At 39.2% G+C, this 15339-nt stretch overlaps 1 protein-coding gene and 1 non-coding gene across 4 annotated transcripts in view; both read right to left on the bottom strand.

The window, feature by feature from the left end:
• Nucleotides 1-15339, bottom strand: part of LOC139948960 (integrin alpha-9-like) — a 50101-nt gene that overhangs the window by 27335 nt on the left and 7427 nt on the right. The window contains exons 2-4 of one of the 3 annotated variants that reach the window (XM_071947342.1): nucleotides 15203-15330; nucleotides 14862-14974; nucleotides 11363-11489 (exon numbers count right to left, since the gene is read on the bottom strand). In XM_071947342.1, coding sequence (XP_071803443.1) covers nucleotides 11363-11489; nucleotides 14862-14974; nucleotides 15203-15330 — 368 coding nt within the window. Of the gene's footprint in view, nucleotides 1-11362; nucleotides 11490-13335; nucleotides 13460-14861; nucleotides 14975-15202; nucleotides 15331-15339 lie in introns of those variants that run through there. The other 2 variants (XM_071947343.1, XM_071947344.1) reach the window with 2 other exon arrangements.
• Nucleotides 4184-4257, bottom strand: Trnas-uga (transfer RNA serine (anticodon UGA)). The gene has a single exon. It is a non-coding gene; the product is annotated as a tRNA-Ser (tRNA).

The raw sequence follows: 15339 nt of genomic DNA on the forward strand, positions 1-15339 counted from the left end.
TCAGCCGTTGCTCTCGACCAATAGGAATGAAGAAACTGTCTTATAAGAACAGGTGCAAGCTCGCGTGTCACGCCCATGTTTTAACACTTTTTACTGGTCATAAACAAAGGTTTATACACACCCACGTGACGCGCTCTCCACCAATAGGAATAGCGAAACTGTCCGAGGTATTTACGAATGAATATTAACAGATGGGGATGAATGGGACGGCCACTGTAAGGTGAGGGCAACAATTAACTGATTTGGGCTAATCAACTGCCGACAGGGGCAGGTTGCCACCTACTCCTGGGGCTCAACACAGGGGTACCCACTTCACAGTCTGCAATGATGAAAGCGTGACAGGCCTATATGCTTTGTTTTTAAAAGGGCAAGGGCACCGAGGCATTTTCTCCTTGGTAAAGGGCACCCTATGAGGAAATTATCAAATTCTACTGGATCATTTCAAGGGCACCAAGGTAAAAATCCAGGGGCATGGGAGGCAATCACCTTTTGTTCCAATAGGAGCCTGGCTTTACGCCTTTAAATATTTCTTTCCCAACTTTTGTTATTTTAGCACACTCTCCAGGTGTAATTATACATTAAACAAACCTGTGACATCAATCATTGCAGTTAGCTGGAAAAAAAACAGAAAGTTCCTGACACTAACCCCACTGATCACCTGCTCCAGCTGTTGGCATGCCAAATAATTCAACCAGATACATAGGGATGTTAAAGTCACATAACAAAGTACACACTCACGATTTCGATGTCACCTGGAAGTGTTGATGCGTTTTCCAAACCCTAAAGGATTGTACCCTATAACACCTTTTAGAGCTGCTCTTCCCACCCACAACCCCCACCCCACCTACACCGTTTGGTACACAAAAGCCTTCGTTTTTGCTCTGGTTTTTATTGTCTTCATTTTATGTCCATCCCATAGACTTTGTGAATAGATTTTGTTGTGGATGCTATGGGAGTTTATTCAGTGGGATGCAACTGAGAAAACAATGTATGTGATTTGAAGAAAAAATACACGTCAGTCTGAAAGCTGAATTGTTATATAAAGTTTTCAGCAGTACTAAACCAGGTTGACATAATGGGAGGGAGGAGGGGGGAGTAAAGGCAGAGTCACACTGCAGCGATAACGAAAACGATAATGATCATGACGCAAAGAGAACGCAGTCTATTGGTTGAAATGCTCCATGCAGAATACGCCCACACTCATTCAACCAATCGAGGCAAGCATTGTTATCATTCTCGTTTTCATTTTGTTATCGAGGTCCGTGTGACCAAGCCTTTACTATGATCATCCTAGAATACTTCTCTTACTTCTCATAAAAATGCTATACTTTTTGAGAAATTAGTAAAACACTTGATTTTGATCCCAGAAGTCTGAAACAAACATTTTATTTTTTATTTTATTTTTTTATGGGGGGGTGCTTTTTTCATGTGACTCTGGTGACCAATTTCGCTCAACCATTCACAGGTTTGTTATTACATATATTGGTTCATGTAAGATACTGTTCTTTGACAGTTTTATTGTGTACCATTTGTCAGCATACTTTAATGATTGAAATAAAAGAAACATAATCTTTCCAATTGACAGCAAGCCTGTATACAGAATCCTTCAAGTCTTGGAAACAATTCACCCCTGACCTGACGTGTCACAAAACATTATGAAGTACAAACAGATGGATTGAGTAAAATGTGTGAATTGTAATCGCTCAACCTCCAAATAAAGCGGACTGTTGGATTAAAAAAATCCTACTTGACAGATGTAGAACACACATGGAAGCTGTTCATTTTTGGGTTCTTTTTGCCACTCAACACTAACTGTATAAAGTTACGATTTACAATAGGAATTAAAAGAAAGAAAACAAATTTTGTAGACTCCAAAACAGGACAAGAGTGGTCATGTTTGTTTAAAGCAATCGCACAACATCGATAAACACTATTGTCCAACAGGTGTCCAAAGGCCCACACTTAGTGTATCACAACTTATATATAAAATAACAAACCTGTTAAAATTTAGGCTCAATCGGTCATCGGAGTAGGGGGAAAATAACGGGAAACCCACCCTTGTTTCTGCACGTTTCGCGCGTGTCATGACATGTGTTTAAAATAAATCCGTTATTCTCGATATCAAGAATTGATAATTGTTTTTATGTTTTCTCAAAAAATAAAGCATTTCATGGAATAATATTTTAAGGGAAGTCTTTCACCATTACCTTCTGTAAACCCTGTAGGTTTTTCGTAAATCTGTGAACTTTTAATTTCTGTTCTGTTCAGAAAGTGTCCAATGGCTTTAAATCTGGTTGCAATTCTAAATGCTCATTGATAGCATAGGTTGTTTCTATCATATTTTCATTATGTAATTTTTATTGTAGGCCTAAAGCTTTAAATAATTATAGTAATATTTTTAACGATTTTGAACTATGTCGCAATTTAGCGGTATGCTGCGATGACATTTTTAAAAATAAATAAACCATTTATAAAGTCAGAAGGATTAATTCCAAGTGCACAGTCCTCCAAATAACCAACTGGGAGGGCACATCTTTTTTGATGACAGTTTTTTTTTACTTTTGCCCTTCCCTGGACAGCCTGTGCTTGTTTAATTGTTTTGTCGGAAGAATTAAAACAAATAAAAAATAAATAAACTGCACCCACAGCAATTGGGGAGTACACTTTACAAGACGATCCACTACACTAAAGTAGTTGTTCCACCTCTTCTACCTTGCTACTACAGAGTCACAACTAGCACATTTTGTACAATTAATAGTACAATACTGTAAAACAGTTTTTGAGGATCAAAAGTTAAAATGGGGTAGCACTGCGAGTAGTAGTGGGGTCAACTTTTGATTTATGGTACAGAAGGCCCCTAAAGAGGGTTTGTACTCAGACACATGAAGACCCCACACACCGAGCTGTGTGGAGGCCTACCAACATGACCAATAATCCTATCACTTCTCTCACAATTGCTGCTCAAGTTCCAGTGAGTTACGACCATATCCTTCAAGCATAAAGAAATAATAACTCTTCAAGCTATTTATAAATCGAAAAATTTCAGATCTATTCCAAGAGCAAAAAAAAAACGAAATCAGACTTAAGATAGGAAGAATATCATGTCTTTGAAATAACAAACCAACGCCGGCCCTCACAAAGTCCCGCCAAAAGAGAAAACAAAAATGTGTTCAATCTGAACATACGTACATATATGTACACAGTACATGTATGTAGTCCTAAGACTAAGACAAAAAAAGGGTCAGGATTGCCTTCCTGCATGGTCAACCATTATCAATGAAAACACCCGGTTTACATAAGGGGGGGGGGGGGGGGGGGAGGGTACATAACTTTCCAAAGCCCTGCACCCCCCCCCCCCCCCCCCCGAACCTTTTCCTTCCACACTTGTTTCCGGCATAATGCACTTGTTTAAAGCCAGATTACTATATTTAGAAGAATGTACAACAATGAGTCACAATATCCTTAGTGCTATACAAGGTGCTGTATTAATTGGAAGTTCTAGTAATAGAACAGATTGAGATCTGAGATATTCTAAGTGGACCAAACTGTCTCTAGACTTGTTGAGCAGTCTTCAAATGTTTGTCGCAGTGACCTCTCTCCATGATTTTCAAGACACTGGTGAAGACGCTCTCATGAGACTACTGCTGCTACCATCAGTTTTTCAAATGTCTGCAACTTTTTTTTTATGCAACATTTTTTTATGTTCCTGAAAAGAAAGCAAGCTTTAAACAATTTCAAGTACTCTTGTTCTTTGTTGAGCATTATTTCAATCAATCAATCAATCAAAAGGTCATTCGTAGAGCGCCAAAATCAAAAGTTTGTTCTAAAGGCGCTAAAGTTGAATGGTTAGTAGGCCTGCTGGAACAGGTGAGCTTTAGGGGTGTCCTGAATGAGGTGTGTGAGTTGGCATTTCTGATCAGGAGTGTAGGAAGCTTATAATATTCAACATTTTGGGACCATACAAGGAGAATGATCTCTCCGAAAAAGTTGAACGGCGAGTTCTTGGCACAACAAAAAGGGAGCAAGAGGAAGATATACTGAGATGTCTTTGTTGAGTTCTATTTAGATTTTATTTTTTATTTTATGTTTATTCACTTTGGTTTTTTTACCCATATACACTGATGTGTGTTAGCACTGTGTACTCAGTACTTACCCAAATTCTGTGAAAACAAAATCACCGGCATTTTGCTCGGGTGGGATTCGAACCCACGGCCTTTGCAATTCAAGAGCAGTGTCATACCGACTAGACCACCGAGATTGCCCGGTGGCTAGAGGCAGTTCGAATCCTATGTTTTTAGCAGCGGGTACTGCAAACGATTTAATAGATGTTAAAACCTAAATGGGTAAAAACCAAAATGAGTATTCTTTATCCCCAAAGCAAATTTAACATGTATTAGTTTAATGTTGATGTTGTTGTTATCAGAAGTTATTCATGCATCCTTCACTCTAAACACCAGATTCACTATCATCACAGCATCCCTCTGACTCAGCCACTCATTTCCCTTGACTTTCCCTTGCCGAGGTCACGACCTGGGTCAGGTCACAATGTACACACAGTGTCTGGCTATCTACAGGAAGCCACTTACAGAGGACACTGTGAGGTCTAACTGGGTACACCCCGGGCTTTACTGTGCTGCTGTAGACCAAATTTCCAAAAATGTTGTTTGACAAAACTTCGTACAAGGAGGAACTAAAATATTTTGCTGCCATTTTTCCATGGGTCTCACCCTGGCACTGGGAAAGATTGGGATAAAGACCCCAGTGAAACCCCCCTGGGTATAATCTTGACACCCTCAATAATTCAAAGATTTTTTGTAGACCACCCATGGGAAACAATTCTAAAAGATGAGACAAATTTTAATTTTCGGTGTGCCACCCCAAGCCTTTTCAATGGTTCATAAATTTTTCCAAAATGCTGGGGCTAGGATCTTAAATAGCACAATCGCCACAGCAGGGTCCCGGGGAAAGCTGAAAATGAGCGGTGGAAGAAGAGCTGATTAAAGTGAAGATGAATGACGTCTTTGAGATATACTTGGGCCAAGTCATGAACATTTGTGTACAAAAGAAGAAGAATTCTTAAGTAAATGCGTTGGTGAATTGGAAGCCAGTGAAGAGAGTGAATGATGGGTGTTATGTGCTCCGATTTTTTTGTCGTACAGGTAACCAAACTGGAGGAAATTGGTATTCAGCTAGTCTTGCTGATCACTCACTGAAAAAAAGTAAGGGAAACTATTGGCAATGAACTTGCCACTCGAACCCCCCAGCTTGGCCATTTTTATCTAAAGTAATATATGCGGGCAGTGGTGCACAAAAAGCAATAAACTAGAGTCACTCAGACGGCCACTTTTATTTGAAGTACATTGTAACTTGTACAGACAGAGGTGAACCACAAAGTAGCCACAGGACGGCTCAACGATATGGATGCAGAACAAAATGGGAAAATGTTCCCCCCAAAAAAGAGTCAATCACTCCAAAAAGTTATTAAAGGAACACGTTGCCTTGGATCGGTCGAGTTGGTCTTTGAAAAGCGTTTGTAACCGTTTTTTATAAAATGCATATGGGTAGAAAGATGTTGTAAAAGTAGAATACAATGATCCACACAAACATGCCTCGAAATTGCACGGTTTTCCTTTTACCTCGTCGACTAACACGTCGGCCATTTATGGGGGTCAAAATTTTGACTCCCATAAATGGCCGACCATGTTAGTTCGCACAGTAGAAGGAAAACCATGCAAATTCGAGGCGAACTTGTGTGGATCATTGTATTCTACTTTTAAAACATCTTTCCAACCATATGCATTTTATAAAAAACGGTTACAAACGCTTTTGTTTTGACCAACTCGTCCGATCCAAGGCAACGTGTTCCTTTAAGAAACATCACTGTGCTGGATCACACTCACAGCACCTGAGAATGTTTTGTGGGTGGCTCTCAGCCAATTGTTTGACAATGCAACAAGATTCCCAGTGTCATTCAATCCTCTTAAAATTGTTTAAATTCCAAGTCTAAACTTTGACTCTTGACGTCTATAGATTACAGTTGGTGTGAAGAAACAGTTCAAAACTGTTTTTAAAACCAACAGCATAACTTAAAGACACTAGACACTATTAAAATAACAAACCTGTGAAAATTTGAGCTCAATTGGTCGTCGAAGTTGCGAGATAATAATTAAAGAAAAAACACCCTTGTCACACAAAGTTGTGTGCTTTCAGATGCTTGATTTTGATACCTCAAATTCTAAATCTGAGGTCTCAAATTCTCAATTTTCAGGTCTCAATTGCTTCTTTCTCAAAATCTATGTTACTTCAGAGAGAGCCGTTTCTCACAATGTTTTATACTATAAACCTCTCCCCATTACTCGTTACCAAGTAAGGTTTTATGCTAATAATTATTTTGAGTAATTACAAAAGAGTTACACACAGCCAAAATGAACTGTAATTTGACAACAACAAAAATGACAGAAATTACAAAGAACATCAGGCCTCGCTCTTAGCCAACCGGGTTAATAATAAACTCTGGGTTTAACTTGCCACTGAAAGTTTTAGTAGCCCTGATTTTTAACAATGTGTTGTCATAAATGTATCTGTCTGATACATTGATGGTAGCAATCACAACCAGATAAAAGTATATGCAAATAATATGCGATGTATATTTAATAATAATTTCTTGTTTAATTTGTCAATTTCTATTTGATGTATTTAAAAAAATTTAAAAAATTATTTGATGTTGGCATGTGCAATTTAGTTTTTAACTGCGATACATGATTTAATAAACCATTTTTGTATTGAATTGAATTGAATTGAATTGAATTGAAAAGCAACACTCAAACACTCAAAAATAAAGTAACACATTCAAAAACATGTATTATTAACATCTGAATGGAAGAAATATGAGCATTTTTTAACAAGAAAGTTTGCACAGTTTTAAGTAGCCCACAGGGCAAGTTGAAAGGTTGTGTTTACTAGCCCGCAGCAGGTTTTACTCTTTGTTTGACAGGCTACATGTACATGTATGTTAAAGGCAGTGGACACTATTGGTAATTACTCAAAATAATTATTAGCATAAAACCTTGTTTGGTAACGAGTAATGGGGAGCTGTTGATAGTATAAAACACTGTGAGAAGTGGCTCCCTCTGAAGTAATACAGTTTGCGAGAAAGAAGTAATTTTCTCTGAATTTGATTTCAAAACCTCAGATTTAGAATTTGAGGTCTCGAAATCAAGCATCTGAAAGCACGCAACTTCGTGTGGCAAGGGTGTTTTTTCTTTTATTATTATCTCGCAACTTCGACGACTGATTGAGGTCAAATTTTAACAGGTTTGTTATTGCATGTATATGTTGAGATACACCAATGAGACTGGTCTTTGACAATTACCAATAGTGTCCAGTGTCTTTAAGGGCGAGCCCTGAACATTGTATAGAAACAAAGAGGATTTGTTTGTTCTTCAAACATCGTTAGGCCTTTATAACGACCTTAAACAAAAAGATGAAACAGGCGTAGAGCTTGTAGACAGTGATCCAGTTATCGCGGCCCAATTATTGATAATTAAATTACATTTCATCCTGGCAACTTCCAGGGAATGAATGTGGCAATGACACATGCTGTGAAGGTATTACATTTATAGACAATCTCTGCTGATCAGAATCACCGGAGTTTGGGTCTCGTGCTCTTATAACCGCTCAGACACGACAAGTCACTTGTAACCGTCACCTCACAAGGTCATGCAAGCACCTATCATTGTAGGTGTGTCATGGCGAGTAGTTTAGAGCATTGAACTCAAGTTCTGGTGGTTAAGTCATCGGAGTGTGGGTTCCAATCCCTGTCATAGCGCTTGGGTCCTCTTCACCAAGGAGTATAAATGGGTACCTTCTAAGGTAGAGATTGATTTTTTTTTAATGAAAAAGCCTTTGGAGCGCTACGGTTGCCCCGAGGCCTGTATACTCCCCAGGGAGCTGAGAAAGATTTAAAAAGGATTGTTTTGGGCTCAATGACTAGGGCACTAAAGCGCATGGTACGGTTACTGTAAAATGTGTTTTATAAGAACTTGTTATTATACCGTCCAAAGTTTCGAGTCCTACTTTAAGTTACAGGAGATGGGCGGATAAATCTAAGATTTCAAAAGTCAGATTTTATATTCCCACTGGAAATGGGATGAAACCACCTTTTAAAAACATCGAACAATAGTTTTAATAAAAATGAGAGCGACTCCGCTTGAGCACTAAGCACTTTAACGTAGGATTACGAACGAATCGTGGAAATAAGAAACTACAACAACCTTATAGTGACATGTATATTGTTGGTGCATGTAACAAACCCTGGCAGTCGCGAGAGTGTGAGTGACACCGAAAAGCCAGGGTGCCATCACGCTCCACTGCACACCAAAGAACTACAAAAACTGTCCGCTGAAAGACTGACAAGTTTGTACACTGTGTACACATGGTCGGCGTTCATACCTGTACACACAAGAATTTTCATTGCCCGGGGGCTCACTCCGGAACCAAATACAAAGCTAGAGCAGAACAAGTTTTTTCTGAATCACGGTTAAATTTAGCACTTTGTGGCAAATCGCCAACCGATATTGCATATGAATGTCATGTATCAATAACACACTTTCCTTCCTACAGTTTTTTTTGGCTTGGGGTTTACTTTTTATAGCCAATACTGTGCTCTTTCACTGAGTTTTCTTTACTTTAATTTCACGGTTACACAACCTTCTGAAAAAATACCAACCCATGAAGTTGTGGGAAAACTATCTGAAAACTGTCACAGTTTAACTTTCCAATGACCATTACATGTAACTTGTTTATAATAATGTATTTCCTTCAAATAAATAAATGGTGTAATGATTTATTGCTTTAAGCTCTCTCACATTGATGTGTTTCCCGCACAGCTCTGAGTTTACAGAGGGGCTCCCAAGGTCAAATTCAGTTTTGTGATGCCCTCATTTTCCAGTACCTTATAAAAATGGGGAAAAATGTCCAAGTCTCTACCCTCATGTTGTTAGTCGAACCTAAAGTTGATTTTTTTTGTCACCATCCAAAAATGTTCAATGGTGACACATTTCAAAACGAAAATTTAAATTTGTACCGGTAACTTGTTTTAGCTAAGCAAGATTTATCTGCACTAAGCAAGTTTTTGTGCTTACAAGCTTTATGAAACTGGGCCATGGTCCCTGGATGATGTTTCATAAAGCTTGTAAGCTCAAAACGTTCTGCTTGACAAATTCTTTTGAGTTGGGTGCCAGTCACAGCAAAGGTAAATGTGTGGGCTTTTGGCTGGCATGATATTTTTGTTAAGCAAGAGCTCTCTGTGCTTAGCAAGTTTTTAGGATCCTTAGCCCTTATCATATAAAGCTTTTTATCAGAAAATTCTGCTAAGCAAAATCTGTTGCTGAGCAAGATATGAGTGGGGGGTACCAGTCACTACAATGGTAAATGTACAGTAATATGGCTGGGTAAGATATTTTAGCTTAGCAAGTTTTTGAGATTACAAGCTTTATGAAACTGAGTTATGGTCCCTGGATGTTGTACAACGCAGACTGTATGCCACAAAAGAAAGAAAACAATCTAAAAACCACCAAATAGGGGTTCCACCACAAGACTACAAAAGGCTGTTCGTGTCCCAGTCCAAAGTTTAGATACTCATGTGATTTTTAGTCTGCTGAGGTCTGAACCTGCTGTGAACCAAGTCAATGTTCGTTATAAACATGGTGGGAGATTTACATCAGACCACGATTTTGCAGACATTACAGATTTTAAGGTGCTATCACATCACAAATTGGCATTGTTTCTCCAAGTGGTTTACATTAAAGTCGAGCAAGATAACTTTAAACAATATATCATATGGTTGAATCTACAAAAATAGCTATTTGGAATTTTAAAAACAAGTAATAAAAACAAGGGAAACTGACTGGGTAAGTTTTAAATTGAAGGACAAATTTTCTGGAACAGGACTCGAACCAACAACCACCAGATTAAGATACCGGTACCTTAGCCCGTACTCCAGTTAATTTCGCTTCATTCAAACCCAAACTACTTGAAGTTTAGTTTAAAGTTTGGATCAAGTCAGTCAAATATTGGAACTAGTATCTTTAATAAAACATCGTCATCATATTTTATGAATTTTTTATTGGCTAGTTGGATGATGTCTTAAATTTGAGTCAAATTGTCTGACAGATTGTGGCAAGTCTCCAAAGTCCCCGCTGTCATAAACCTTGACATCTACAATTTATTAATGTGACCCAGTTCTGTTATCACAATAGGAGAAGCACGTACATGTACCACTAGGATTCTCAATGGGTGTGTGTTCTACTCCATTACACCTACATCAGCATTGCGTTGGTTACCCAAAAAATGCTTCGTTTATGAAAGGGCATCGAGGCATTTTCTCCTTGGTGAAGGGCACCATATAAATTGTAAACTTCTATAGGAGCATTTCAAGGGCACCAAGGCAATGACCAGGGGGCAAGGAGGCAATCGCCTTTATTGCCTCTGTGAAGTATCAGGCTTGAGTTGCAAAATCCTAAGGGATTTAGAAAGCGCTTCAGGGTCTAGTAATGTAAGAGACATGCTGTGTACACAATGTACAATCCAATAGATCATCGAACAAATTAGGCCAAATAAAAAATACCAGTTGATCGTCCGGATTTTTCAAAAAAGAGTAGGATGAGGGCCTTACTATTTACTATTTTTTTCAAGTTGGCCGCTAAGTATTTCAAATCAAACAGGCCACCAATTCTTCAGTTTTTTTTAGTTTTTTTTTACGAAAGTCGAAAAATAGTAAATAGTAAAAAAAAAGGATGCGGGCGGGGACGATCAACTGGTATTTTTTTTTTTTTTTGGCCTTACTACTGAAGATTCCTAGATGGAAACCATTATTAGTGAAAATACCTCATGCTGTGCTACAATACATACATACTACTCATGCTCATTATACACATCAACCCCCCCCCCCAAAAAAAAAAAGTTGTACAGCAGTGCATGTTTAGTGCAAGGAGAGGAGAGCAGAGTGTTGATAAACTTACCTCAGCCGATAATAACCAGTTACCCCAAATAGGGTATAAGGCCAAATAAATATAAAGACATGTTTAGCGTCCCAGCCTGCTTCCTTTTAGTGGCCACTTCCCTTTTTAATTTGTTTTTTTTCTTAATAACATTTTTTTTATTTATTTTATTTTTTTTTTTTATGAGCCAATCTAAGCAAAATTTAGAAAAATTGCCTAACCGTTTGTATTAATAAATTATTCGGACAACCATAAAAAAAAGGTCCTGTGACTTTTTTTCTAAAAAGGGAAGACATTTCACATGTTTTTAGTTTTATTGGCCTAATAGAAACCAACTCTCCCGATTGGGGGACTAAACTTACCGTGGATGCACGGAATGCTCTTGTTTAACACCTCAAAGTCGTTTGCCAGAGTAAAGCACGCACCATTGGGCATAATGACTTGGTGACTTTCCGCAAAGTACGCATTGGCCCAGCGATGAGCGCATGTCTGTCCGGTGGTCCAGGGGTCACAAAGATTGACCAGAGGGGGGAAGGGGGGTCAACAAAAGGCAAATGAAAAATCAGCAAGCTTAGAGGGTTGTGTGGTGTTCAGTGTCAAAGGCATGCTTTCATTCACAGAAACATTTAAAAGTCGTAATTTTGAGAGACTTGGGGTGGATTTCACAAAGGTAGTCCTAACTTAGGACTAGTCCTAGGCAATGCTAAGAGATAGGACCAGTCCTAAATTAGGATGAGTTACTGGTCCTAATTTAGGACTGGTCCTATCTCTTAGCATTGCCTCGGACAAGTCCTAAGTTAGGACTACCTTTGTGAAATCCACCCCTGGGGCCTTCTCATACCACAGAGGTTCAGTTCCCGAGAAATGTTTAAGCACAGGAAATTCTTAGACATTTTAAACGTCAAGGTCAAATTAAGTTTTGTGATCTACTTATTTTCCAATGGATAAAGTCTGGAACGAAACTTTAGGGACAATTTGAAGTCTCTAACTTCACTTTGAAAGAGTGTAAAATGCCATTGTTTCTAGTACCCTTCACGTGCAATTTTTTTTCAAAATCCGAAAAAACGCTTGATGACGTCACTCTTCAAATATAATGGTCTGTATATGTATTTGTCCAGAAAATTGTTAGTTTAATTATTGAAAAAAATGAGTGCATCATGAAAACAGAAATAGGCCTTGATGCCCCTCTTTTTAAAATCATTGCCATGCCAAGTTTGTTTCGAAATTAATGCAATTTGCCAACCTATAACATATTCCCAGAGCAATGGATTTACCAGGACTTCCTTGTCTCCTAAAAAAGCGTCCCATCATACTGCTGTTGATGTTTCTAACCAGAAGCAAAAGCAAAATGAACTTGAACAATCCAGGCAGAACAAAAACTGCTTCAGAGTTTTCTGCTTAGCAGAAATGAGCAGGATACCAGTCACAGATGGTACATGTGACATAGCATTTTTGCTGGTTACCTTATTCTGGTAAGCACAATTTTGTTGTGTTTAGAAACCTTTTTTTGTACTTAAGCAGCTCCATGAATGTGGCTAGGTTACAGGCTACATGTAGGTTTGGTTGTTAACCCACCAACAATTATGTAGGTTTCCGAAAACACCACAGCAAAAATGTTTCTCCTGACGATGATCAGGGCATTCCGATAGAAACTTCAAGTCATTACACCTTTTGTTACATGAAACGGTCATTAATCCAAGGAATCCAATCTTAGCCAGTTAATCCTCTCTCATTTTAAACAAAAATGGTTTGTGGAAATTAGTACAAATTAAAGAAACATAAAAATCGTGCAGTGGCAGCCAGTAAGTGCAAAGGCATATTAAGTGCAACTGTTGACTATGTTTAAGGGTGTCAGGGATGAAGACTAAGGCCATCAGCCAACAGCCATAAGCCACAGCATAAGCCAGAGCCAGAGCCACTCCATTCACACAAAAGCCTAGCCTTGTCCCAAGGCTCTCTACACAAGTGTCCTGCTTTAAATTCACCAGGTAGCATGATACTGGCACGGTAATGCAGTACTTGATACCGTGGGGTCGAAGAATGGTTTTTCAACCCCGTACAACGAAGGCAAAAGCGGGGTTGAAAACCCAGGGTATACTGTATAGTAATTCATGCAGTAGTGTGCAGTTCGTCGTCCAACATGTGATTCATGCTAGTACATGTATCTAGTGAATTCAAAGCAGGTGCTTACTCTGAGAGTCTTCGGACAAGTCTAACAAAAGCCAGCATACCTCCTCTTTACACCTCATCAAAAATTGTGAAAATAAAGCCTAGCAGCATTAGCATAAAAAAGTTTCCGGTAGCATGCCCGTGATGATCGAGCTTCCTCACTTACCATTCAAGCATGGCCGTTTTTTTACGACACTCACAAACTCAAGTTCTGCGTTGATTGTATAGCAGGCCCCGTTTGGCAGGATAGCGTCTGCGTAATAGCTATTTGCCCATCGGTGAGCACAAACCTGGGGGTGAGGGAGGGCCCATGCGAGACACGTCAGTTGGAGGTATAAAAGGGGGATGGTTAACAATGTGAAAAAATTAATAGCCCCTTCCACAATTTAAGACGTTCCCAGGAGATTCAGCTTTTTGCACTTGAATCGCAAAGACCAGGGTCCAATTTTATAAAGCAGAAAAAACTGCTTGATAATTTCTTTGCTCAGCAAAAGTTGAGTCAGGAACCAGCCACAACAATGCAAATTTAATGTAATTTGGGCTGGTAACCTATTTCTGCTAAACAATACTATTATGTGCTTAGCCAGTTTGAGTGCTTCTAGGCTTTATGGAATTTGGAAAACTTTGGGAAACTTGCCAGAAAAATTTTCTTTCTTGCTCAAGGGAGAAGAGTTTCAAGTGTGCATTTTTTCCCAAGAAAGATGTCAACTAGTGTGCAAAAATACACAGTGTTAATGTTTTGGTGTTATGTGAAAATTCCCGCCAGGAATTTGTTTGGTTTCCCACTTACTCCTTAGTGTGAAAAGGGCTTAAGAATAGTGAAGAAATTGTTACAAGAAGAAAGTAAAATGCATGCAGAGGGCCCCCTAAAATGAGCCCCAGAGGTAGAATGGATGAGGTATGGGGAGGGTAGGGGAGGGGTATGGGGTGGGTAGAGGGAGGAGTTAGGTTTGTTCTCTATGGGATGCATGTTTCTTCAATTGGGCAAGTGTTCTCCGATTGTCTCCCCTACCTGAAAGGCCCCATATACTTCTGAAAGAGCACGGAGGCAATTGCCTCCCTGGCAATGCACTAGGCATGACATCAATGTTTTCTAAATTCCAAGGATCATGCTACATGTACATGATACAAAGGGAGTTTGTATTTAAACGTTCAAATATAATGCTATTAAAAATAATAATAACTTTACCAGTACTCTTCCTCTCCCAACACCAGAATATTGTCCTATAACCCTTTGTGCGCTATGGGCGCACGATTGCTACGGGCGCACTGCTGTGGCCGCATATCTGCTATTTGTTTTGCCTACAATCAAGCTTTGTTTTGACCCCTCAAATCCATCCAGGTACTTTTTGTACACTGATACGTATGTAGAATCCATAATACAAACAAATACATGTACGTGACAATCTTTCTTTAACAAAAAATTGAGTAATTTCTGTGTTGTTCCGTGACTCTTATCACCGTAAAACAAAAGGCAGCAACAATGGACGGCGCATTAGCATTCCTAACTCGAGAAAATCAGAGTTGGAGGATGTTTTGGGAAAGGATATAGCGAAGATAATGCTTCAGTTTTGTTACATGTATGGGGGTGGGTGTAGGTTAGGGAGTGGGCGGGGAGAGGTACCGTGCACCTGTTAGACACTACCCAGGAGAAACCAAGCTATAAACAGAGCATGCAAAGTCAGTACTCACGACAACTCGACCGGACCGCCCTGTGTTTTGTCTCGCAAGAGATACGCCGAGCCACTGGTTGTCTTTAGCGTCGAGAAATCGTGGCCTCGTACCCGTGACACTCCTTTCATTGCCTGAGATGAGATTGGAATATGGTCGTTAAAGTTTACTCCGACTCAATAGGAAAATAGTGAGGCAATAGTAGCAACAGCAACAGCAATAGAAACAACAAAAACAACAACAACAACAACAACAAAAACAACAAAAACAACAAAAACAACATTAGCACTATTTTCCTCTCACGAGGCCACACTACCCTTATTACCAGCATAAAAAAAGACCAACCCAAACCCAAAACCTACCTTTATTATCTATCATGATTTGTCGACATGTCTGGGGCTGTGGGAATACGCCGCACCTGTACAACGCCCCCGGTCTCGTTAAGGTGGGCTGATAACTGGAAGAGTCCGTTGGAGCACCAGCCAACACCCTAAAAGGA

The sequence above is a fragment of the Asterias amurensis genome, chromosome 16 (assembly GCF_032118995.1).
Source record: "Asterias amurensis chromosome 16, ASM3211899v1".
Classification (NCBI taxonomy): domain Eukaryota; kingdom Metazoa; phylum Echinodermata; class Asteroidea; order Forcipulatida; family Asteriidae; genus Asterias; species Asterias amurensis.